Source organism: Lissotriton vulgaris, chromosome 1_2 (genome assembly GCF_964263255.1).
Source record: "Lissotriton vulgaris chromosome 1_2, aLisVul1.2, whole genome shotgun sequence".
NCBI classification, from domain to species: Eukaryota; Metazoa; Chordata; class Amphibia; order Caudata; family Salamandridae; genus Lissotriton; species Lissotriton vulgaris.
Window position 1 is genome coordinate 238,993,170 of NC_141686.1, and position 26,547 is coordinate 239,019,716.

General features: G+C 47.7%; 1 protein-coding gene across 1 annotated transcript in view; it reads right to left on the reverse strand.

Moving 5' to 3' along the window:
• Positions 1–26,547, reverse strand: part of LOC147736415 (uncharacterized) — a 465,378-nt gene that overhangs the window by 37,234 nt on the left and 401,597 nt on the right. The window contains exons 29-31 of the mRNA XM_086953155.1: positions 25,585–25,648; positions 5,051–5,136; positions 1,174–1,314 (exon numbers count right to left, since the gene is read on the reverse strand). Of these exons, the coding sequence (XP_086809281.1) occupies positions 1,174–1,314; positions 5,051–5,136; positions 25,585–25,648 (291 nt within the window). The remainder of the gene's footprint in view (positions 1–1,173; positions 1,315–5,050; positions 5,137–25,584; positions 25,649–26,547) is intronic.

Sequence of the window (26,547 nt, forward strand, 5' to 3'; positions counted from 1 at the left end):
ACAAATATCGGCAAGGAGGGCAACAATTCTGCCTCAGTTCCGTTTTTAGGAGAGAACTCCGAATGATGCTTGTTAAGCAGCCACTATTCATTTGATTAGAATTTGCTATCATGTATGGCTTTAGTAAATTTTCAATTGAGCAACAGTTGCTTGGGCGCTAAGGTCAAGCAACAGTCTCTCCGGCTTGTCAATCCAGGAGGAGTTGGAGAACTACTCTAGATATTACTGCCCAGATAAATTGCAGAGGGGGGAATCCTTTGCTACAAATACTGCTACTAGAGTAGAGTAGTTGGACTAAAGCCCCTTCAGCAAAGAGTGTACATAAAAGGTGCACCTTTTTTAAATGGACATGTTCCTACGCAGTTTGGCTTATTAACTGGTTCAGTTAATTCCTAATGCAACCCTCCAAAGTGTTATATCGACTTTTCTCAGCACAAATCCAGACGCGTAGTAAAAGGTCATGTGACATTAAGAGACTCAACACGTTAAGCATAAAGAGACAAAACTGGGTGGATCGTATCAGGAAAAGCATGGACAGCTAGAGTGGCAGAGCAGAATAGTGGCACAGCACTGGATTATCATGGAGGGGAAGAGCAAGATAGTATTGGCGTGGACCCTGCCGCAGATAAGACGTCCGTAGTGAATTTACTCAAAGGGAAGTGAATGCTTACTGCCACAATACATTGATATTAGTTGTGCATTTTGTTTCTATTTTTTCTTTTATATAGTAGAAGCAGATTCAAAGTGCTTCTGCTACCACCTCTGTAGAGGGTGGGATGTTAATGATTTAGGGGCAGGTGTGTAGAGTAGCAGCTCTACTGATTCGATCCCCAATAAAGCACACGCATCGAACAACCATCTGGGTCTAAGCCAGGGCTAGATGTTACAATCAGATATGGATTCAGTGACTTGATAACATATACCTGACTGTTAGAGTTTCCTGAAGAACAGAGCATAAGACAAGAAAATCTGCAGCAATGAGGAGGGATTTGATGGCACCTTGACTGAAACAGCTTAGACAACCAGTTGCTGCACAGCTGCAAAATAGCAGCATCTTCAAGTCACTGCTGCCTTAACTGAACCAGTGACCCATATGTGAAAAACTACCAAACCACTGGCTCCAAAGCCTGCCACTCCTAAATAATCACAGTTTGCAATCAAGATCTCCCATACCTTTCTAAACCAACGTGTTACGTCGCGTCTGATGTCTTCTCCATGCCTGCCTTGTGGAAGCAAATCAGATATTCTAGGTCCACTCGGCTCAATGTTGTAAGAGTCAATGTTGTCTGTTGGGAAGTAAGACTGATTGATATCCTTTGGGAAAAAGAAAGAATTAGCATAAAAAATTATCTGTCAGATTCTTGAGCTACAAACTGTAGTGCTGCATTAGCCTCAAAAGGAGTATACATAAACAGTACATGTGTTGAGTAAAAGAAGTCCACAAGTTATCATAACAAGAATCATGCAAAAAAGGATATGTGTAGCACAAATCATGCAAACCTCTTTAAAGAATCAATACAAAAAGAAATCACCCATGCCAAAAGTCATAGCACTAACACGTTACACACAACAGACACACAACCAATAACCCTGAACATTATTCAGAAACATTGTAGAATTAAATCACAACACATTAACAATCGCAAAACAATTGTACAACTCTTGCAAATAGGCTGCATTCAATGGATCTATCAGTTCCAAAGAGAAAATTATCAGCAGCAATGAGATGTGCCCAAAATCAGACAACCCATGAGTGACACTCACTACACTGTTCAAACTACCACTCTCCAACATCTCCATCAACAACAAGGCAACCTTAACAGCGATGGCTCCTGTCTTTTGCAGGCATCAGTAACCTGCCTGGTCACCTTCACTCCCACCGGAACCATTCTAAATAAATTCCTTGACAGCTGGTTCTTCCTCAAAACCTTTAACGTGGCCAGTGCACTCCACTATTTGTCATTTCCATGTTCAGGACGCTTAACCCTCCAGGGTCAGATGTTGTCCCCTTTTTTTGCAATGATGTTATTGTAAAAATTACCTCAATTGTCCTTCAATGTGTAATCTAAAACCCTAGTGACTGGGCTCCTATACTTATACTAAGTTTAGGGGCTGGACTACCCTTAAGGTCCCTCCTATGGGTGGACCTGGGAAGGGGGTGGTTGCACCCCTTTCCAATTGTACAGTTTCGCACCAGAGCTGGGGCAGAGTGCCCCAGCAACCGGTTTGAACTGGGAAATGCATGGAGCACCTTGTGTGCCCCAGACAGGGTCTGGAAAGCATTCACTGAATGCAGCCCTCCCTGCCCCAATACACTAAAGCCTGCCTGGGGAGGTGCCAGCACCTCCCTGGACAGGAAACCTATTGTCCAAGCCTCCCCTGCCAGAGTTTCATCCAGCAACAGGAGGTCAGACTCGTGTCTGTGGCAGCAGCATCCATTTTGTGATGGTCCTTTAACTTTAACTGGGTAAACAAGTAACTACATGTCTTCTCCCTCTCGAAGGATAGAATGCTACCCCCACCTCCAGGGCTGTCAGGGGAGGGGGGGGGGGTAGTAAAGTGTTTGACACCTTACACGACATGTTTTGATAAAGCCAAACCAAAGTTAGTATTAACCGCTAGGATTATAATGCACTTATACACTTAAGAGTATATGGTATTGCTATATCATAGCACATCTATAAGGAGATGGTTCCGAAAGCTGCAGAGGGGCTCAGCTCATGCTAGGGCACCCTCTCACATAAAACCAAGCACTCTGCCTCCAGGATTGTTAAGGCCTGCCATAGGAGTGACCTATAAGTGTATATGTGTCTATATGTATATATGTATATATAGATATAGGTATACTATATCTAAGTAAGGGGTGATTACACCACCTTACCCGGGCTGTGTGAACAGACTTGTGGTGTCAGTTTGGAAGGCAAACCAGGGGTGGCACAATACATGCTGCAGCCCCTGGTAGGCCTAGTGTGCACCTATGCCCTAGGTACCTATGGTACACTATACAGGGGATCACAAGGGTGTCCCAGAAACCAATCTGGTGTGTACCTAAAGTACATGGCATCAATTTAGAGAGAGAACAGCTGGGCTGTGGGCCTGATTAGCAGGTCCACGGCCACACTAAAGTAAAAAAAACAGATAATCACAGCAAAAAGTGGGGGTAACCATAGGAAGCAGACCCTACTCTCCTACACTGTCTTTCCAACGTTAAATTGGAGAAAGGTACCTCTCATCCAGTTGGAAATGGCCCTCACACCCTCAGAGAAAGCCATCTGAACAGAAGGGGTGAAATTGGTGAAAGGAAATAAAAGCTGCGTATCGTCGGCATAGGATATGGGAATAACACCACATGTTCTAAGGAGCTTGGCCAAGGGGGCAACATAGATAATAAAAAAGGAAGGGCTCAGGCAGGAGCCCAGTGGAACTCCCTTGGTCAGTGTCGTAGTTGCCGAGCGGTACGGACCCAAGTTAATGGTTTGGGAACGGGAAGAGAGAAAACTCCTCATCCACTGGAAGTTGGAGTCTCTAAGTCTGATCTCCTCCAGTCTCCTGAGCAGGATCTGATGTGAGACCGCGTCGAATGCGGCAGATAGGTCCAACAGCATCAGAATCATAGATTGGCCTCTGTCATCCTGATGTTGTCCGTGACCACTAGCAGAGCAGATTCTGTGCTGTAATTGGGCCTAAAGGCCGATGGTGAGGGGTCCAGGCTGCCTTTGCGCTCTACATGGTCGGACAGATGTTTATTTACATGTTTTTCAAGTAGCTTGCTCAGAAGGGGCAGGAGCGTGATGGGCCGGAGATTAGAGAGGTCTGTCATAGGGGCGTTCGAGTTTTTCAGAAAAGGTATCACCTGAGCCGCTTTCCATTCCAGGGGAAGATGACCCTCACTTAGGGAAAGGTTTGTTCACAGGAAAAATACTATGGATCATTGATAGTCATTCTGGCCCACCAACAGCCACATTTTCTCTCTGGATCGGGAAACAGACGTTTCAGGGCATCACAACCAAACATTGTCCAGCATTGTTCCTTCATGGATTCACAGGCTGAATCATTCCCAGTGAGACTTCCAAACAAACAATAGGAAAAGATTCAAGCATGTGAATCTATGAAAGATACCAACCCTGCAGAACTGTAGCGATGGGTAACTAACTTGTTCTTTCATAGATTCACATGCTTGAACCATTCCCTTCAAAGAATTAGGAGTCCGATGTTTAATGATTCAAGAATGTGAATCTATGAAATCTAAACATACTGTAGAGCTGTAGTTACAGGTAACTTTTTGTTTCATTTCCAGTATTATATCTTTCACAGCCTTACATGCTTAAATCTTTCCCCATGGGCGAGCTGTAAGTCTATCAGGAATTGTTCAAGCATGTGAATCTATAAAAGATACCAATGATTTTTTCATGTAATCTTTGATACACGCATCCTTCTAGTATCAGGAACACATAACCACACATTATAACACATCATTTTATTTTCCAGTTGACTCATGACAAACTACCACTCTCACAGCACTCAGATGTGTGGGCCTGATTCACAGAACTAATTTAAGACAAAATCCTAAACTTACAACTTTTGGTATTCACAGAAGTTAGGATTTTGTCTTAAGTTTGTCTTAAGACAGACATAAGACAGACTTAAAACAGACTTAAGTTAGGATTTTGTCTTAAGTCTGTCCTAAGTCAGTCTTAAGACAAACTTAAGACAAAATCCTAACTTCTGTGAATACCAAAAGTCGTAAGTTTAGGATTTTGTCTTAAGTTAGTTCTGTGAATCGGGCCCTGTTTGTCTAGCCATTAAGGATTGGTCTGTTCCCTGCAGCGTGGTACAGACTGATGATGGACAGAGGAATACATATACACTGCCCAGTACATTATATTTACAGCCTCCATAGTTATCTGAAAGGGGCTGCAAAAATTAGGAAAATAATGAAGTCCTCTTACCTTGCCTAGCTAGGGAGAGAGAATTGTAGTATTCAAGAGTGTTTTGTTGCTAAGTGCATCACTTTAAGACTCAAAGTTGTGTTTCCTAACTCTGTGCTCACCGTGTGTATGTGTGCTCCAAGCTCCGCATCCCTCCGGCCGTCTGCTATCCGCACAATTACAGAGGCTCCAGGCACAAACTGAATCAGTGAGAGAGACAGTATCAGACCCACAGTACCATCATCGCCAGACTTCAACACAGACCACTGCTACTTTACAGGGCAAGCAAAGACTTAACACATAACCAGCACAATACATACATACAGTGCAGAGGCAAGAGAGCTGTAAAGTAAGGTACAATTGAAAAGGGGGTTGCTCTTATCATACCTGAGGGGGGCACATGCGGGGCCTATCCTTCCTGCATGTGCCCTGCCCCTCTCTCCTAGTTGTTCAGCTGGGTGAAAGAGTGGGGCTGCCAAATTCTTTTGGCTGTCTTCCATTCCCACATTTCAGGAAACTGATTATCAAACCAGGAATGCTGGGATGTGGTGATGATACAGGGTTAAACAACGTTTACCACGAAAGGTTTCCCCGCAGGGAATTACAACGCCGGATCAACGACTTGCGGAGGGGGCAGAAGGTGTTGGATTTAAAATCCAATATCTTCCCTACTGTCCGCACAGACTGGAGTTGGAATAGTAAATTATACTATTCCAACATCCAGCGCCACCCCCTCCGCAAGTTGTTGTTACAACTTGTGGAGTAATGGTATGCGTGGTTACAACGTGGTCGTAGTAACAACTGCGTTGTAATTCCCTGCGGGGAAAAATAATGCATAACAAAGAGGTATATTCTTATAGAGGCCAGCCTTCAAATGAGAACTGCCAGGCCAAACTGAGCCCTGGCTCTGAAGCGGCCAAAAGGCAGTAACACTTACCCGAGAAGTTGTCCTTACAAAACAAAACCATGGATGGGGGAAGCTATCCCTTTCTTGCACAAAGCTCTGATCAGTCAGACATCCCCCTTTTTTGGGTGCTTCTAATATGTTATGAAAAAGCAGTTCCTCATTAATTAGAGTTCAAAGAAGACAGAGGGTAGGCCAGCTACAAGAGATACATTTCTTGTTACTTGTAACACAGAAGGAGTAATTACCCATTTAGGATTTCAGGACAACTTCAGTGTTGGTGTGAGATTTCTTGGCAAAATCATTATTTTATATTTAAGTTGTACATTTAAATTTTTTCTTATGTATATTTGATAAGCTTAAAAATTCTCAGTGGCATTAAATTAGATGTAGAGTAACACAGACACGCTGAATAACAGAGGCACAGGATAGTAAATTTAGGTGGAAGCAGAAATGTAGCAAACAGGTCCTTCTGACTCATGGGCCATCCCAGTCGCCTAGGTTTCATTATTAAATCAATTTGGATGCCTCACGGAAGGCTCCTTCTTATTCATAAGGTAATCCATACTAATATAATAAAGAGAGAGCCTAAACCTTTGAGGCGGGTAATCTCAGGAACCACAGCACCAATCACAACACCCAATACAGCATTGGAAAGGGCAGTTGCAGCAGAAGGACATAGGCTATGCAGACGACCACCATATACATTTAAAAGGTAAAAGAACCGTGCCAGCAAAGTAGTCCCTTGTGGGCATGTCTGCATTGTGCTGTGGGCGTGTGCTGGGGGCGAGACAAACTCTGGGGGCGTGTGGTACGTTCCGCCCTTCATGCCATGTCTCATATCGTGTGCTAATCCCACCCTGCTCCCTTTAAATACCCCTGCACCCCATAATCATAACCCACCCTTACTCCTTAAAATACCCCAACACCCTTAAACACTAACCCATCTTAACCCTATAAATATACCCTGTACCCCAAAACCCAAACCTATCCCTAAACCCTAAAAATACGCCTGTACCCCAAAACCCAAACCTAGCCCTGAACCCTATAAATACCCCTGTACCTCAAAACCCAAACCTACCCCATAACCCTAAAAATACCCCTGTACCTCAACACCCAAACCTAGCCCTGAACCCTAAAAATACCACTGTACCCCAAAACCCAAACCTACCCCTGAACCCAAAAATACCCCTGTACCCCAACACCCAAACCTAGCCCTGAACCCTTAAAATACCCCTGTACCCCAAAACCCAAACCTACCCCTGACCCCTAAAATACCCCTGCACCCCAAAACCCAAACCTAGCCCTGAACCCTAAAAATACCCCTGTACCCCAAAACCCAAACCTAGCCCTGAACCCTTAAAATACCCCTGTACCCCTGTACCCCAAAATCCAAACCTACCCTTGAACCCTAAAAATACCCCTATACCCCAAAACCCAAACCTAGCCCTGAACCCCAAAAATACCCCTGTACCCCAAAACCCATACCTATCCCTAAACCCTAAAACTACCCCTGTACCCCAAAACTATACCTGAACCCTTAAAATACCCAAACACCCCAAAACATATACCTCAGTACCCTAAAACATATACCCCTATACCCATACTTACTGTTAGACCCGTCTGCTTCTGAGAGTCCCCGCACCACTATGATTTCTTTTGTTCCCCTGTACCTCCCAAAATTTGTCGCTTTTCTTTGTCTACCAGGACATTTTATGTGCTGTTTCATGGGGCTAGATGTTCCTTGACACCCAGTTGTTCACAAGGTTTTTGGCACCTACTTACAAGACACCTGGCAAAACCTGTGACATTATAGACTGGGATTGGCAACCTGAATGAATGGCCTCAAAATGGTGGCCATCCTTTTTAGGTCGAGCCTAGACGGAAGCAAAGCGAAGCTTTGCTTGCTGTCTAGGTCGACAACTTATGTCGCCACTTTCAGGGAATGTAAACAGCAGACTGTTACGAGCGTCTCCTGCCGGAGATTTGTGCTCGTGGGCGCGCTTTGGCGCCTTGGCTGCTTGTTGCGCTTTCATTCAGGTCTAACGTGCGCGTGTCAGTTTCGCTTTCATTTATGTGAAAACGTGCTCGCACTCTACAGCCCCCGAAGCCACACCGCATGTGAGGATTCCACAACGTGGAAAAGGCTTGAAGGAAACGTGCTGGCACTCACCAGAGAGGTCGGCGCGGGCCCCGCCGAGCAGCAGGAGGCAGGCGGTGATCAGAAGCGGCGGCTCAATGGCGTCTGTCTGACTGCCTGCGCGTGCCCCCTTTCAGCCTCCTATACAGATGCGTAAGAGAACAAGGACCAGTGCGTCCCTCCTACGAACTGAGCGAACGCGGAAAAGGCTTGAAGGAAACATGCTCGCACTCACCGGAGAGGTCGGCGTGGGCCCCGCCGAGCAGCAGGAGGCAGGCGGTGATCAGAAGCGGCGGCTCCATGGCGTCTGTCTGACTGCCGGCGCGTGCCCCCATTCAGCCTCCTATACAAGCGAACGCGGAAAAGGCTTGAAGGAAACGTGCTGGCACTCACCGGAGGGGTCGGCGCGGGCCCCGCCGAGCAGCAGGAGGCAGGCGGTGATCAGAAGCGGCGGCTCCATGGCATCTGTCTAACTGCCGGCGCGTGCCCCCATTCGGCCCCCTTTACAGATGCGTAACATAACAAGGACCAGTGCGTCCCTCCTCCGAACTGAGCGAGCGCGCGCATGCCCGCCCCCCCCCGCAGAAAGAGAGTACGGACAAGGACCCGGATCTAATATCAGCTGCGCACGACCCCAGCCTGAGAACAGCGAGCAGACCAGGGCCATGGAAGTAGAAGAAGGAAGAGGGCCGCAGGGCCGCCTTCGCTCGTGTATCGCTTTGTGTGAGCACAGAGGCAGTCTACGCTGCCAGGTAACAGTGAGTATTCCCAATATTCGGCGTTGCTTTGGGGGTGCCCAGACACTCGTCTCCCAAGCTCGGGTGTCTTTTCGACGCAGCTCAGGGCACTGCTTACACTTTTTATTTTCAGTGCGCACTTTGATTTTTTTCAGCAGCCCTGCATCCCTGTGCTATGGCAGTAGCCGCCGCATACACCGTGACATGTGCAGAGACGGCACCAAGTCCACACTCACAATCTCCTCACTGCAAAGGGTATCATTTTTTATTTAGTTATTTATTTAATGCGTTTTTATATAGCGCAGACTTTACCCGAAGGCGTCAGAATGCTTCACAATAGGAACAGAACTGATATTTGTATTACTACTTGCTACTACTTTTCCTTGGTGAACACGTCGCCAAAAGCGCGTGCCTTTGAAAGGAATCCCCCACTTCCCAGTCCCTCCACTGTGCTCTGACAGTGGTCGTAAGATAGCTCAGCGGGCTGTGCGCCTGCCAGGGTAATCCAAGTCAGAGATTGTTGGATTTCCAGGTGGCTCTGCTCAGCAGCTCAGACTTCCAGTCTTCATAGGTACCTGAAATGGTAATGCATTATTAGCAAGCACTTGAGCCCACTTTAGTTTGTTGTGATTTAGCCGTGCATGAATAGTGATGGCGTGCAGAATGTGCGTGTTGGTGCTACGAACAGTGCACGGCCCCTGCCTGCTTGGAGTATCACAGCGCCTCCTCTTGGCCATAGGCAGGCTCTTGTGTCGTGCTGCTTGTTACATTTCCGTTGGGCAAGCGAGGTGAACACGAAGGACAGGCTGTTCGCTCACGGGGCACTCCCCACCAACTGCTTAGAACTCTACAGAGGAGCTGTGCAAGTGGAAAGCAGTTCGAACGGTGTGCTCTTGTGCAAAGGAAGAAATGCTCCGACAGCCCGTGTCTGGAAGGCGATTAGGACAGGGGCGGAGTCAGACACTTGTCAGGCGAATCCCTGGTGCCTTGTATCAGAACCCCCACGCAGATGCCAACAGTTATTGCCGAAGCCTTGGTGAAGAAAGGGTGTGCCCCAGTGGCAGACTAAGTTCAAGTCTGCGATCGCTCTCCTTTTCTCTCTCTGTGTTTCTCTCTCTTTCTGACTGTCACTCTCTTTTTCTTTTCTATCTCCACTTTTGTTTCTCTTTTTGTCCCTCTATAGTTTCTCTATCTCTTTAGCCCCTCCACTGTCACCTCGCTTTCTTTCTCTCTCTCTTGCCCCTTCTCACCATTTTATCTAACTCTCTCTCTTGATCTTTCTATTACTCACAACCTCTCTTTCTTGCTAGCTCTTCTCCATTCCCTCTTTCTAAATCTCTGCCCTCTCCTTTCTCCCATCCGCACAAACAAACCGATGCGCTAAAGGCCAATAAACTAGATTTATTAAGATGTACTTGCATTTTCTTTAATTCGACAGAATCTAGCCTATGAGCTCCTCATTTACATAAAGTACAAGCGCCGGATTTTATTCGACTGGAAAACTGTTATGGCAGCAGGTTTCTGTGGACATAAATCAAATGCAATAATGTTGTTGCAGTTTTGTCCTGCTTGAGCGGACTTTGAAGCAGAGTTAAAAGTATTATGCCTCACAAACTGCACTGCCTAGCAGTAGCTGCGCCTCCTACATTTGAATGACAGGTTTGCGAAATTACGTGATATTCCCCTTGATAAGGAGGAGTCAGGTTGGGCAAAGTACTGTGAATGAAAGAAATCGACTCATGAGTGAGGCTTTGTTATTATTTATTGCTACCATAAACTTTTGAAAAATGCCAAAAACATATTCTGTGACGAACGCTGGACCGGTATTAGCTACAATAGAATTTAACACAAATTAGTGCGCCCGGAACCAATCCAGTGTGACACGCCAGTTACCAGGACGTGCTGGAGGTCTTATGAACCTTGTAGATGGATCTGGAAGTCTGCACAGAGATGGACCATTAACAAGGGTAAGTGTTGGTTGCATTAGCATAACTCCAATTCTCTCTCTCTCTCTCTCTCTCTGTCTGTCTCTCTCTCTCTCTCTCTCTCTCTCTCTCTCTCTCTCTCTCTCTCTCTCTCTCTCCTCGCCCCTCCCTCCCTCTCTCTCTCTCTCTCTCTCTCTCTTTCTCCTCCCCCCTCTCTCTCTCCTCCCCTCCCCCCCAGCACGGAATACAGTACAACTGTGATCACAAAATTCTTAAGCACCCTGCAACGCTGGGGATTTACAGGAATCCAAACACCAGCGTAAAGTACTCGAACAACGATGACGTCTGTCTTATAAATGTCACAAAAAGATGTTAATATTTCAATTCTGTTCTTGGATTTTCGTGAAAATACAACACATATTGCATTACAAAAGCTATAAGTGTCACATTTGTGAAAGTTAAAACTATTGGCATTGTAAATGACAAAGCTATTAATTTCGGTATTTTTAAAACCAACGCATAAATAAAAAATGTCATTTACAATACCAATAGCTCAAACTTTCCTAATGCGAGACCTATTGCATTGCAAATGCTTGTTCCTCATGTGAGTGACTCCCCTTGGAGCCTCCATGAACCTTGACCTTTCAAGGTTTTGGCGCCCTTTTACTTGGCGCACATTCCTGACAGAAATTTCTTTATTTCCCTCGGGTACACAAAATGGCTGCTCTAGAACCACAGTATGGTGGCTGTTAGGGTCCCAATTACATCTTAGAAGTGCCATGTCATTGGCCTAGCCCAAAGAAGGTTCTAGAACCTACTGGCACGAGCCAGCACCTCAGGGCACTAGCTATATAAGGTCCAGTCCCTGGCGGCCATTTTAGATGACCAGAAGACTAGATAGGATGATGATGTTCCAGATCTAGGTGAAGAAGGAGATTCCAGACTTGACACCAGATTGACACCTGCCCTGTTGACCCCTGAGGCGGCTGGTAGCGCGGGCAGTAGAGCAGCAAGGGTCACTGGCGTGGATCCTGACTGGCGTTCCAGTCAGCTTTGTGAGCGGTGACCTCGCGCCTACAGCGCCTGCCCAACGAGTGCCTCGTTACCCCCAAGAGACTGTGGCCGTTTTCGTGTGCCTCCCCGCCCCCCGGTGGTGATTCACGACAGACTCGGGTCGCGAGGCGAGAGCAAGTTCGCCGCAACCGCGAGTGACTTCTGTGCCCCCTTCGTGACAGGCGCCTCCAGCGAGGAGCTCGGACGTCTCCGAGCCCCACCGGCGTAGAGTGCTTCCTGCGCAGTCTGAAGGTGAGGTGGTGCGCCGGGGCGGGGAAAGGCCGGCCTTCGTTGGGCAGGACTACTGTCTCTGCCCTCCCCAGTGAATCGGCAGCTGTAGCTGTGGGCGGGAACCATCCCTGTATGAGGAAGTCGGAAGGAGCTCCGTGGAGCCCCTGAGAACCCCGTCGCTGGCGTGAGAAGTGCTGAGCCCTGACTGAATCGCTTTCCGATTGCAGCCGATGTGAGGTGGGCCCGTTTCTTCAGGTGGGAAGCGGCGTTATAAAGGAACTGTGAACCGGCATTTATCTGACTGAGTGCAAAGATTGTGTGACCTCTTCGGCAGCCCCGTTCATCAGTCTAAAGACTTTGAACTGGTGCCGCCTGAGTGCTAGCAGTGGTAAAGCCCCTAGGCGCGCTTAGACCCCACCGGCAAGCAGAGATCTCAACCCGGTGGCAGCCGAGTGTAAATGAAGTGTTCACTGTGTTTCCTTGCCTTTTAGATACACGCGCATATCCCCGAGTGATTCTTAAAGAGTCCCAACACTCCTTTTGTGCCCAGAGAAGCCTGTATTCATTATCAGTGAAGTCATCATAAACTGTAAAAGTAATCTTTCCATCCTGAAACGTATTGCAAGTGTAATGTTCCTGAAGTATTTAATTGGTGGCAGCGATACCAGAATGAACATGTGTTTGTTTATTTAAATGAACCAGTATTTATTCTGCTAAACAAAAAAGTGATATTCATTCTATTTTTTGATGATATTTATTCCTGATATTTATTCTATTTATTGATGATATTTATCCCTGATATTTATTCTATTTATTGATGATATTTATTCCTGAGCTTATTTATTGTATTTAATCCAGAATCGAAACCCAGCAAATTGTGGCCAAAAGAAATGTATATGTGCTTTCCTAATTGATCCCTATTCACAACAGAGAATTTTTACATAAAGGAATCGTATTTTTCTACAACAGTGGTGTGGTGTCCTTCTTTTTGGTGGTTGTACAAGCAGATATTATTGGGTCAGAGCCGGCTTAACACGATAGCCTTCACTTGCCTTGACACTTGAGCCAAGCTACCCCCTTTGTGCTGGACTTGCCCATCGCAGGTCCAACATAAAATTGGTGCTCAGCGGGTGGGATTACGAGCTGTGCTTGTTTTGGACCCCATAATAATTCAGTGTGCGCCACAGGTACACACCCGGAGTTTTCTCCCAGCGCTCTCCAATTCAATATTTTGCCTTTTCCAAATTCTCTTTTGGAGGTGGGTGGAGGAGACCCTCAGAGTTCCTATCCTTGTAACCTACTTCGAGGTGGTTGTCCACACTTTTCACTGACAAGATGGAATTCGATATGTCAGAGCTGGAGACCTATACTGTGGCGCAGCTCAAGGAGTTCTGTCAGGAAAGGGGAGTGTTCGTTAGGCGAGGGGCCAAAAGAGAGGAGCTCCGTATTAGTCTGCAAGCCTGGGTGGAAGCGCATCCCAAGGGAACGGTAGAGGAGGAGGAGTCAGACAGGGGTACTGTCGTTGAGAGGACTGCGGAATGTCCCCTTGGGGTGGGTGAGATGATAATCAGCCCCAAGGTAGCCTCACGGGAGGGCAGCAGTGCATCAACAGGAGGGTTGTCAGAGACCGAGATAGCTGACAGAAGAGAGAAAAGACAATTGAGGTGGGAGTTAGCCAAGCTGGAGATGGAAGGGAAGAGGATGGAACACGAGCTCAAGCTACGAGAGCTCGACCTCAGGGCCCATAACATCACTCCGGAGGGTGTCGAGTCTAAGGAATTTGCCAGGGAGCTCAGGCCTCACTTACCCAAGGACATGGTCGCCAGTTATACCGCTGGAGATGGCATAGCTAAGTGGCTGGCAGCCTATGAGGTCTCCTTAAGAGCCCATGGGATCCATGAGAAGCATTGGGGTGGTGGATTGTATCGCTACATGCCTCCAACAGGTAGGGATGCCCTATTGCCCCTAGACCGGGAGGATCAGGTAGACTACCCCGCCATGAAGGTGGCGCTCATCAGGAAGTTTGGGTTGACCCCAGAGAAATACCGGCAGAGGTTTAGGGGCAGCCACAAACTGAGCTCACAGAATTGGGTTGACTTCCTGGATTATGCCAAGAAAGCCCTGGATGGGTGGGTCCAAGGTAGTGAGGTGGAAGACTATCGAGGGTTGTACAATCTCATACTCAAGGAACATCTACTCGAGAAATGTCTTCCCGAGCTGAGGCAGCACCTGGTAGACAGCAAACTTACTTGCCCCCGTAAGCTTGCTGAGGAGGCGGATATTTGGGTAAGTACCCGAGTGTCCACGAAGGGGACGGGAGGAGATTCTCAGAAGTCCGGACAGGGCGCTCCCCAGAAGAAAGAGGGGGGAGATAATAAGAAACAGGAGTTCTCCAAATGCCCCCAAAATAACTTTAAGGGGAAAAGTTTCTTCTCTAACTCTAAGGCTAGCCCGCAAAAGAACCCTAATCCTGGCCAGAGTCAGCAGCCAAGGGTTGTCCATTGCTTTGAGTGCGGTGGTGTTGGACATTATAAGGGAGACGCGAAATGCCCAAAGAGACCACCCCCTCCCACTGGAGGAAAGGCCCCGGGAGTTGCTGGTGTAGTGCTCGGGGAGGAGATGCCCTTAGTTAAGGGGAGGGAGTGGACGGGTGTCACCTTAGTGTCCCTGGGTGATCGGGAGATGGTTCTAAAGATCCAGGTGCCCTCAAATACTACCAAGTATGGGCAATGGGTCACCATCAATGGCCATAGAGGGGAAGCTCTGAGAGATACAGGAGCCAGTATGACTATAGTCAGGAGTCATCTGGTGTCCTCAGAGCAGGTGATTCCAGGCGTACTTCATCCAGCCGTGATGGCTGACGGCAGAATGAGCCACTATCCCGTGGCTGAGGTTCCCTTTGAGTGGGGAGGGGTTGCAGGTTCACTTCGAGTTGCCGTAAGCCCCGCCGTGCCAGTCGATTGTCTGCTGGGCAATGATATGGAGCACAATGCTTTGAAGGAGGTGGAATACCGGACTCATTCTGAGATGCTGGGTACACCTGATTGGGCCTGTGTGAGTACCAGGTCTGCGGCTGCTCGGGAGGAGAAGTCGCGTGGGTTGGAGCCTGGAACAATGGCCCACCCAGCTGCCGATGAGGGAGCATCTCGAGGACAGGAGGAGCCTGCCTCGATGTCCATGCCCCGTGAGACGGATAGGCCATCGGAGGAGATGGACCCGGAGTCCGCGGAGGAGGACATGGTTCCGTTGGAGGATCTACCTATCCCCGCTGAGTGGCGAGTGGAGGGGGGACCATCCAGGGAGGAACTGAGCAAGGGACAGAGGGAATGTCCCACCATCGAGGGTCTGAGGCAACAGGCTGAAGCCCAGGCAGCAGGTAACGAGTCTGGGAACTATCGTGTTTACTGGGAGGATGGTCTCCTCTTCAGTGAGCCCAGGGCGCCAGTGCACGGACTGTCACGGGCCCTGGTAGTCCAACAGTGTTACCGAGCCTTCCTATTAGAGTTGGCTCACGAGATTCCCTTGGCAGGACACCTGGGTCAGGACAAGACCTTTGCACGGCTTGTCCCCCACTTTTATTGGCCTCGAATGAGGGTGGCGTCCGACACATACTGTCGGTCGTGTGTGTCATGCCAAGCCAGTGGGAAAACAGGGATGAAGCTGAAGGCTCCCCTGGAACCACTTCCCGTCGTTGGCACCCCCTTTGAAAGGGTGGGCATCGACATTGCTGGGCCCCTAGACCCACCGACATCATCCGGTCACAGGTTTATCCTGGTACTGGTGGATCATGCCACAAGGTATCCGGAGGCAATACCTCTGAGAACCATTACTGCACCGGTAGTGGCGAAGGCCCTGATGGGGATCTTTACCCGAGTGGGATTCCCCAAAGAAGTTGTGTCTGACAGGGGGGCCAACTTCATGTCAGCGTACATGAGGGCAATGTGGAAGGAGTGTGGAGTGACCTACTGGTTTACCACTCCTTATCACCCACAGGCCAATGGCCTTGTGGAAAGGTTCAACCAAACTTTGAAGGGTATTATCAGAAGTCTACCCGAAAGCCTGCGGAGGAAATGGGACGTCCTCCTACCCTATTTGCTCTTTTCTTACAGGGAAGTGCCGCAGAAGGGAGTGGGCTTTAGCCCCTTTGAGCTTTTGTACGGGCACCCTGTACGTGGACCTCTCAGCCTGGTGAGGGACTCCTGGGAAAAGTCTCCTCAGGAAGTTCCCCGGGACGTGGTGAGCTACATGCTGGCCTTCCGGAGCCAAATGGCTAAGTTGTGGAAGCAAGCTTCTGACAACTTGGAAGCCAGCCAGTCTGTGATGAAAGCGTGGTATGACCACAATGCTCACCCGGTGGAGCTGGAGCCTGGTCAGAAGGTGTGGGTGATGGAGCCTGGAGAGCTGAGTGCCCTCCAGGACTGTTGGACAGGCCCCTATGAGGTGTTGGAAAAGATGGGCAAGGCTACCTACTTGGTGGACGTGAAGACCCCTCGGCACCCACATCGGGTGTTACATGCCAACCGCCTCAAGCCCCACTATGAGAGGTCGAAGTCATGCTGGTTATGGTGACTGACGGATCAAAGGAAGAGGACACAGAGCCTCTCCCTGACCTCTTTGCGTCTCAAGAAAAGGATGGGTCGGTGGAGGGAGTGAAACTCTCGCCATCCCTGACTCCTGAGCAGCAGGAGGAATGTCGCCAGGTCTTTGGGTCATTCGCTCCTCTGTTCTCCCTTGTCCCGGGTAAGACCCACCTGTGTACCCATGATGTGGACACAGGAGACAACCCACCTGTGAAGTCCAAGTCTTACCGGCTGTCTGACAAGGTGAAGGCCAGCATTCAGAGTGAAGTAGCTAAGATGCTGGAGCTAGGAGTTGTTGAACCTTCAAGTAGCCCTTGGTCTAGCCCGGTGGGTTTGGTGCCCAAAGCTGCTCCACCTGGCACCACACCAGAATTGCGATTCTTTGTGGATTACCGAGGACTAAATTCGGTAACCAAAACAGATGCTCATCCGATCCCTCGGGCGGATGAACTGATTGACCGGCTGGGAGCTGCCCAATATCTCAGTACCATTGACCTCACTGCAGGGTACTGGCAGATTCCCATGACTGATGGAGCCAAGGAAAGGTCAGCCTTCTCCACACCTGATTGACACTACCAGTTCTGCGTCATGCCCTTCGGGCTCAAGAACGCCCCTGCCACTTTTCAGCGGTTGGTGAACACGATCCTCACCGGGATGCAGTCCTTCTCTGCTGCCTACTTGGATGACATAGCTGTCTTCAGTAGCAGTTGGGAGGATCACTTGCAGCACTTGCAAGCCGTTCTCCAGGCCCTGGAAAGGGCTGGCTTGACGATCAAAGCCAGCAAATGTCAGATTGGACAGGGGTCGGTAGTGTACTTAGGTCACTTGGTGGGCAGGGGAAAGGTGCAGCCCCTTCAGGCGAAGATTGAGGCAATCATGGCCTGGAAACCCCCCAAGACCCAGACTGAGGTCCGAGCCTTCCTGGGCCTCACAGGTTACTACAGACGGTTCGTGAAGGGGTATGGCACTATCGTGGCACCCCTTACTGAACTCACGGCCAAGAAGCAACCCAGGAGAGTCATCTGGACGGAGGCTTGTCAGGGAGCCTTCGACACTCTGAAACAAGCATTGTGTAACGCTCCTGTCTTGAAGGCTCCAGACTTCACGAAGGAATTCATTGTCCAGACAGATGCATCCGACATTGGCATTGGGGCGGTGTTATCGCAACTCAATGAAGAGGGTCTGGATCAACCCGTGGTCTTTCTGTCACGGAGACTGCTTCCCCGGGAACAGAGGTGGAGTACCATTGAACGGGAAGCCTTTGCGGTGGTCTGGGCACTGAAGAAGCTGCGACCCTACTTGTTTGGTTCACACTTCCTTGTTCAGACAGACCACCGACCCCTTCGCTGGCTCATGCAGATGAAGGGGGAAAACCCCAAACTGTTGAGATGGTCTATCTCCCTACAGGGAATGGACTTTCGGGTGGAACACCGACCCAGAGTTCACCACGCCAATGCAGACGGTCTCTCCAGGTATTTCCGCCTTAGTGTTGAGAACTCCGAAGGGGTTGGGTAGCTCTCCCCACTCTCAGCTGGGGGGGACGCGTGTTAGTCCCCTCACCACTATGATTTCTTTTGTTCCCCTGTACCTCCCAAAATTTGTCGCTTTTCTTTGTCTACCAGGATCTTTTATGTGCTGTTTCATGGGGCTAGATGTTCCTTGACACCCAGTTGTTCACAAGGTTTTTGGCACCTATTTACAAGACACCTGGCGAAACCTGTGACATTATAGACTGGGATTGGCAACCTGAATGAATGGCCTCAAAATGGTGGCCATCCTTTTTCCTCATGTGAGTGACTCCCCTTGGAGCCTCCATGAACCTTGACCTTTCAAGGTTTTGGCGCCCTTTTACTTGGCGCGCATTCCTGACAGGAATTTCTTTATTTCCCTCAGGTACACAAAATGGCTGCTCTAGAACCACAGTATGGTGGCTGTTAGGGTCCCAATTACATCTTAGAAAAGCCATGTCATTGGCCTAGCCCAAAGAAGGTTCTAGAACCTACTGGCACGAGCCAGCACCTCAGGGCACTGGCTATATAAGGTCCAGTCCCTGGCGGCCATTTTAGATGACCAGAAGACTAGATAGGATAATGATGTTCCAGATCTAGGTGAAGATGGAGATTCCAGTCTTAACACCAGATTGACACCTGCCCTGTTGACCCCTGAGGCGGCTGGTAGCGCGGGCAGTAGAGCAGCAAGGGTCACTGGCGTGGATCCTGACTGGCGTTCCAGTCAGCTGTGTGTGCGGTGACCTCGCGCCTACAGCACCTGCCCTGCGAGTGCCTCGTTACCCCCAAGAGACTGTGGCCGTTTTCGTGTGCCTCCCCGCCCCCCCCCGTGGTGATTCACGACAGACTCGGGTCGCGAGGCGAGAGCAAGTTCGCCGCGACCGCGAGTGACTTCTGTGCCCCCTTCGTGACAGGAGCCTCCAGCGAGGAGCCCGGACGTCTCCGAGCCCCACCGGTGTAGAGTGCTTCCTGCGCAGTCTGAAGGTGAGGTGGTGCGCCGGGGCGGGGAAAGGCCGGCCTTCGTTGGGCGGGACTACTGTCTCTGCCCTCCCCAGTGAATCGGCAGCTGTAGCTGTGGGCGGGAACCATCCCTGTATGAGGAAGTCGGAGGGAGGTCCGTGGAGCCCCTGAGAACCCCGTCGCTGGCGTGAGAAATGCTGAGCCCTGACTGAATCGCTTTCCGATTGCAGCCGATGTGAGGTGGGCCCGTTTCTTCAGGTGGGAAGCGGCGTTATAAAGGAACTGTGAACCGGCATTTATCTGACTGAGCGCGAAGATTGTGTGACCTCTTCGGCAGCCCCGTTCGTCAGTCTAAAGCCTTTGAACTGGTGCCGCCTGAGTGCTAGCAGTGGTAAAGCCCCTAGGCGGGCTTAGACCCCACCGGCAAGCAGAGATCTCAACACGGTGGCAGCCGAGTGTAAATGAAGTGTTCACTGTGTTTCCTTGCCTTTTAGATACACGCGCTTAACCCCCGTGTGATTCTTAAAGAGTCCTAACACTCCTTTTGTGCCCAGAGAAGCCTGTGTACATTATCAGTGAAGTCATCATAAACTGTAAGAGTAATCTTTCAATCCTGAAACGTATTGCAAGTGTAATGTTCCTGAAGTATTTAATTGGTGGCAGCGATACCAGAATGAACATGTGTTTGTTTATTTAAATGAACCAGTATTTATTCTGCTAAACAAAAAAGTGATATTCATTCTATTTATTGATGATATTTATTCCTGATATTTATTCGATTTATTGATGACATTTATCCCTGATATTTATTCTATTTATTGATGATATTTATTCCTGAGCTTATTTATTGTATTTAACCCAGAATCGAAACCCAGCAAATTGTGGCCAAAAGAAATGTATATGTGCTTTCCTAATTGATCCCTATTCACAACAGAGAATTTTTACATAAAGGAATCGTATTTTTCTACAACAGTGGTGTGGTGTCCTTCTTTTTGGTGGTTGTACAAGGAGATATTATTGGGTCAGAGCCGGCTTAACACGATAGCCTTCACTTGCCTTGACACTTGAGCCAAGCTATCCCCTTTGTGCTGGGCTTGCCCATCGCAGGTCCAACACTTACCTTATCCAAACATTTAAAAAAAACATGCTTTTACCATTCATGCATTTACAACGAATTTCGTTGTAAATGTATGCCTGGAAAAAGCATATAAAATGTAATGCCATGCGTTATAATGACATTGCAGAGTCATGGTACTTTCTTAATGAAAGTATTCGGAGTGATGGTATGCGAAAAGAAAGTTGCGGAATAATGGGTGTTTACCCTCCCCCGGTAAGTACATTGGTGGCACGGGGCCCGATTCACAGAACTAACTTAAGACAAAATCCTAAACTTACTACTTTTGCTATTCACAGAAGTTAGGATTTTGTCTTAAGTTTGTCTTAAAACAGACTTAAGACAGACTTAAGACAAAATCCTAACTCAAGTCTGTCTTAAGTCTGTCTTAAGACAAACTTAAGACAAAATCCTAATTTCTGTGAATAGCAAAAGTAGTAAGTTCAGGATTTTGTCTTAAGTTAGTTCTGTGAATCGGGCCCTAGGTGTCCACATCTCCAGCAACATACTCATAATTTTTCACCACCCATTTGAAAAATGCACAGGTCTCTCTCATTGATGGCCAGCACCGATATACACTTTTATATACACCTCTCGCCACAAGTTCTCGAATTGCGAACTTTAGAGCTGGGGAGCCACGTTCGAATCTCGGCATCAGCTCAACATCCTGTGATTCCAGGCAAATCGCTTTGTCTCCCCGTGCCTACCACAAATGAATGTGTTGTTCTGTAATGTAGATTGTGCTCATGCCATGTTGTCGAGTTCGCACTATATAACATTGCAAGGAACAATAAAGTAGGGAAACTCGAGTTCACACACTACTGAACGTGCACTCTTAAGTGCATCAGCAGTGCACTGTGAATCGAAGCGTTTCACAGGCCTGTCACAGATAAGAAATGCTATCACACGAAATCCTACAAAACAATATACTACTGGTCGGCAGCAATTCATACCTGGACAACATCGGGACGGGCTGTTAGTATTTTATAAATCTGCTCCCGTTGATGTGTTAGTCCTATTCTATGTGGGAACTTTTGCCCCATTTCTAACATCCCAATTGCACTGAAAATACTGGAGAATATGGCTACTACCAACTCTGGTCATTGATAGAGACCCACCAACCCTTGGGTGACTGGTACTCAGAATGTTATGCTGTCTTTAACGTGCTTTCGGAGAGTTTGTACCCCTTGTTAACATTGTTAGACTTGTCGGCAGTGGGAATTCGACAGCCACTTACTTTGGTTGTCAAAGAATGAGTAGGTGGTATGGGTGTCTGAAAAGACCAAAGATTCTTTTATTTTATTCTCGAGCCACAGATTGTCAGTTTTGCACTTATGGACCAGTATTAATCGTCTTTGCTGGTTCGCGAGTGCTGAGTTAACGCTGTCTCTCCCGCATTACCGTAAAATTACGGAAAGAAGAGTGACTTACAGCTGGAGTCATCTTGAAACCAATTATTGGTCTGGACCTCACGACTGGTACGAGCCCAGGTGGTCGTTTGAGGTTGTGAATACGATGTGTGTCCTTATGTAGTGGCTCTAAAAATTTGTGATGCCCTGAAGAAATTGCCCGAAATATAAGTGGCAATGAAACATGTCGGCAAGTGGAGCATGGCTAGATAGGAATTAGCCATCTTCACCTTTATATATATTCCACAACCAACACGAAAGAAACAGAATAAAGATAAGTCCCGTGTTCCTTGTGGCTTTTATGTATGTGTTTGGTCTCACGTATTGTGGTGTTTTTGTCTAATACACTGCATTTTTTCACAAACACTGTTTTGTTTGTTTTGTGGACACCATTTTTCTTTCAGAGCTTGATGGCGCCAATGATGAGATCAGGGCAATCCTGGTGAGTACCTGCCAGGTTCCCGTTGGTGGTTCGCCCGTGAGGTGCCATCTCGCTCACACACACTTTTTCTAAACTTCTCTATTTTTCTAGTCTAGACACATTGGTGTGTGTTTTTGTTGTCTCACAACTGTCTTTTTGTTTCTTCAAGGGTATGGGCAATGTGTTTTTACTGAATGGCATATTGTGGTTGTACCTCCTACCTTAATAATTAAAAGAGCGGAGTATTGTGCAAAAAGTTTTTGCTGTCGATGGTAAACCATTGATGTACTGATATTTATATGCCTGGTTGGTCGAGGTCTTGTTTTGTATTCTTATTTCCAACCTTGACAACAATATTTAACACAGCGACTAATACATCAGGCAAGTGGCAGTCCGGAGCTTCAGCTCCGTAAAAGCCCTGCGCACAACATCCTAATGCAGCCCTTCAAGCCCGACTAAATTATCAGAAAGGGCCAAATGCCAACATCGGACGATCTGGAGTGTCTGCCGCTGTGGCTGCCGATACATCCGGGAGGCTGCTCTGCCGTGATATCGGCAATATCCTCCCCTGGAGATAGCGCCTCAAGATGGCGCCCGAGGTGAAACGTAGGTAGAAGTGCAGGGGCCACGACATCAGGAGCCCGAGGTGAAATGGACCCACATTAGGAGGTAGAAGTGCGGGGGCCGCGACATCAGGATCGGGCCCCCGGAAAAAAACTGCACCGGTTTGCGGCGAGGTCAGAGGCTGCCCTTTTATCTTCCCCGGCGGGCGCCCGCAGCTGAGGCGAATCGGTTACACCGAGGGTGCAGCCCGTGATCGCCGGATCTACAGCCTCCATCCGCCTGTTTCGCCCGACCGCAGTGTGTGGATGGTGGGCCGTGGCCACAGCGGACGGGCGGGACAGGTTGCTCTCGAATCTATCCCGAGGACACCAGTTGCTGAGGGCAGAGGTGAGCGGACTCCTCTCCCCAATGCGAGGCAAAATGGCGGCTCCTTCCGCGCTGGCCTGCCATGAGGAGTGATGCATCCAGGTGGGCTCTGGTTGCAGAGGAGACTGGCCCATCCTTTCCCCATGAAGTGCTGTGGTGCCTGGTATACGTTTTGGGTGGAGAGGGGGCCGCTTTTCACTAGAGGCGGATGGCTGCCTGATCCTAACATGGCTGCCAGTGGCGATTTCTTTCCCAGAGCTGAACTTTTATTGCGCAGCCCCTCATGGACAATGCCTTCCTCAAGATGGTGTCCAGATTCCCCTTGGACCATGGTTTTTCACTCCCTCTGCACCAATCTGTCACTCTGTTAGTGCACCTGACTACCCGGACAGCTGAGCATTGTGCCTGTCATCCCGTGGAGCTGCTCAGCTCAGCTATTAAGGAGATCGGCCTTGGTTCTTCCCCCTTGCCCGTCACCTACCCAGCCGGACTTCGGGCTCAGTTTCTACCCATCTCCCTGTCTCTCACTTATCCCCTGCTTCGAATTTCTGTAATTCTGCTTTCTTCTTTAAACTGTCTTTTTGCAGTGGAGACTGAACACCTTTAACCGCTCTCCCATCCAGCTATAGCGGAGTCTGGTTCGGGCTCACCCCCTTGGCCGTCTTCTACCCAGCCGGACTTCGGACATTGTTTTTCACTGTTCTTCGTGGCTCCTCTATCTCTTCTCTTCAACTACTCGATTGCTATGTTCCCACTAAGTACCTTCCCCCTTCAGACCCCCCTGGCCCTATCCCCCTGCCTCTTTCCCGACTATCTGTCCCCTCTTTCCTCCACCTTTCCTATAACGTGAGTCTTGGTTAAGTTACGCTCTAATATCTTATATTATTGTGTTAAGATCACGTCTTTCTTTCCCTAGCACTTGTTGTTAATTGTAACCCTAATTGATGTAACAATGTAAAAATGATTTACTGCTATGTCCTCATGTAAAGCGCTCTGATACCTTCGGGTCAAGCCAGTGCTATATAAAACTTTTCAAATAAATAAACAAGCTGTCATTAATCTCCCTAATACAACAAAATATTATCTACATCTAGTCAACATCTGAACAAATTCAGCAATAGTTGGATCTAACATGGTTGAACTTAAATGAAGTAAAAACTGTTTTAACTTTGAAGCTGCGACTCACAGGAGCATATTTACAAGCCCCTATCGCCACCACAACGTCACTTTTAGTGACGTTGTGATGGCGATAGGGGCCTTGCCTTATTTACAAGTCAGCGTTAAGCCACTTAACGCAGCTTAACGCTGCCTTCTAAGTAAAAGGCCCCCTTCATGCTGTGGTTAGCGTGAAAGGGGAGATGAATGGGTGTTGCGCTTGGTGTTCCACTGCAACACCCATTGATTTTGACGCTGCCCCATATTTACAAAGGTGGCGCAAATAGGCGGCAGCTCCAAAATTTAAGACCAAGGAAAACCTGGGCCCCTATTTATGAGGCCTTGCGTCAGTTTTGCGCCGCCGGTGCGTCACTTTTTGTGACGCACCATCGGCGTACAAAATGCGCCTTGTTGCGCCATATTTAAAAAGTGACGCATCTAGGTAGATGCGTCACTTTTTAAACCCCTGCGCCACATTATACCTGCGTCAGGTATAATGTATGCAGAGGGGGCGTTCCCCCGTAAAAAGCCTTGTAATAGTGACGCAGTGAAATCTATGAGATTTCACTGCGTCACTTTTAGGATGCTGTTGCGTCAAAATCTTGCGCCTGCCTCACAGCAGGCGTAAGACTGACGCTAGCCCTTTCACATGGGGCTTTCCCCATGTGAAAGGACGCATTGCTGGAGTTGCGTCACTTTTGTGACACACTCCAGCAATGCGTCACTTTTGCGCTTACAGATGCGTCAGAAATACTGACGTATCTGTAAGTCCTTGCGACATGATGCGTCATACATTAAATATGACGCATCATTGGTGTCGCAAGGAGTGCGCAGTGAAAAGTGACGCTTCGCTGTTTTCACGCAGCGATGCGTCACTTTTCATAAATGAAGCCCCTGGTCTTAAACAGGCAAAACGAGGAGAAATGCTTTATTTCTCCTCGTTTTTACTGCTTCTATGTGTGCTGCCTTGGGCAGCACACATGGAAATAGCAAACTGCCTTAGATTGTTTATGTGCAGGAAGGGGGACCGTCCTGCACATAAACAAATTTTTTTTTTAAATGCTCTTTTGCAACTTCTATGTGTGCACATTAAGCAGCAGACAAAGAAGTTACAAAACGGCATTTAAAGATTGTTTATGTGCAGGAAGGCAGATCTTCCTGCACATAAACAATCTTCCCCTTAACACAGGCACCCTTGCACCGTGGTGCAACGGTGCCTGCGTTGGTGCTAGGCAGCTAAAGTTAGCACCAGTGCAGGGGTAAATGCAGGTCTGCACCATATTCTAGTAAATGTAGTGCAGCCCTGCGTTTCTAAAGTGACGAAGCGTGTCGTTAGCCTTCATGGCTTAATAACACGCTTTGCCACTTTATCGTAAATATGCCCTACTGTTGTCCAAATCTACTAAAGATGTGTTCCAGTGCTTGTGCGATGCATCACGTTCAAATGATAGCGTCTATGTACGTAATGCTTCAAAAGCCCTTTAGTCTAGCACTGAATCGCGATACGGGCACATGAGTGCCTGAGCTAAACTTTATTGTTTGGTATACAAAAAGGAAATATTACAACACTCTCATGGTACTTACGCTATTTTTTTGCACAAGGTCCTTCAGGACTACATCACATTCTTCAGAGGCCAAAGATGACAAAATCTCCTGAAAACACAATAAAAAACATAAAAATACAAATCATTATTTATTTATTTCCCAAAATGGTATGGTCATTTTTAAATAACTATTTAAGGCTTTTGTTTTTTTAACTTTATATTTCCCACCTATTGTACACTCCCTTACCCACTGAATCACAAAGAGTAAAACTGAGCAACCAAACCCAAGTGCGACAGCTCAACCAAATCAGATACATAAAGGTCGTACTAAAATGATGCCCCCAATAACAATACTTCAATAACTTAGGAACAATGAAATGTACAAAAACAAAGTATAAACGGTAAAACTACCCACCCAAAAGAATATACCTGCCTATTAAAATCACATACAGTAAAATACACCACCACATCTATCCCGCAAATTTTAAGTAAAACACCGCCACGAAATAAAATGAACAAGCATTTGCAATGGGTCTCGCATTAGGAAAGTTTGAGCTATTTGTATTGTAAATGACAATTTTTTTTATTTATGTGTTGGTTTTGAAAATAGCTCAATTAATAGCTTTGTCATTCACAATGCCAATAGTTTTAACTTTCGCAAATGTGACACCTCTAGCATTTGTAATGCAATGTGTTGTATTTCGTGACTTAGATGTATTGATATTACAAATAACTGGCTTTTATTTTTTTAATAATACTTAAATAAAAGTTCTTGTAATTTATAATGGCGATAGCTTAAACTTTTGTAAATAACTTTTGTGAAGATTATGTTCAGTGTATTTTATTGTGACGAAAATCTAAGAACAGAAGTGAAATATTAACATCTTTTTGTGACATTTGTAATTAAGCTTAAAAGATTGAGAGAACATATTTGAACCAGTTGTAGTTGAATGGTTGCACAGATTGATGCTGTGGTGGCGCTGAGTGACGTGGTGGCGACAAGTGATT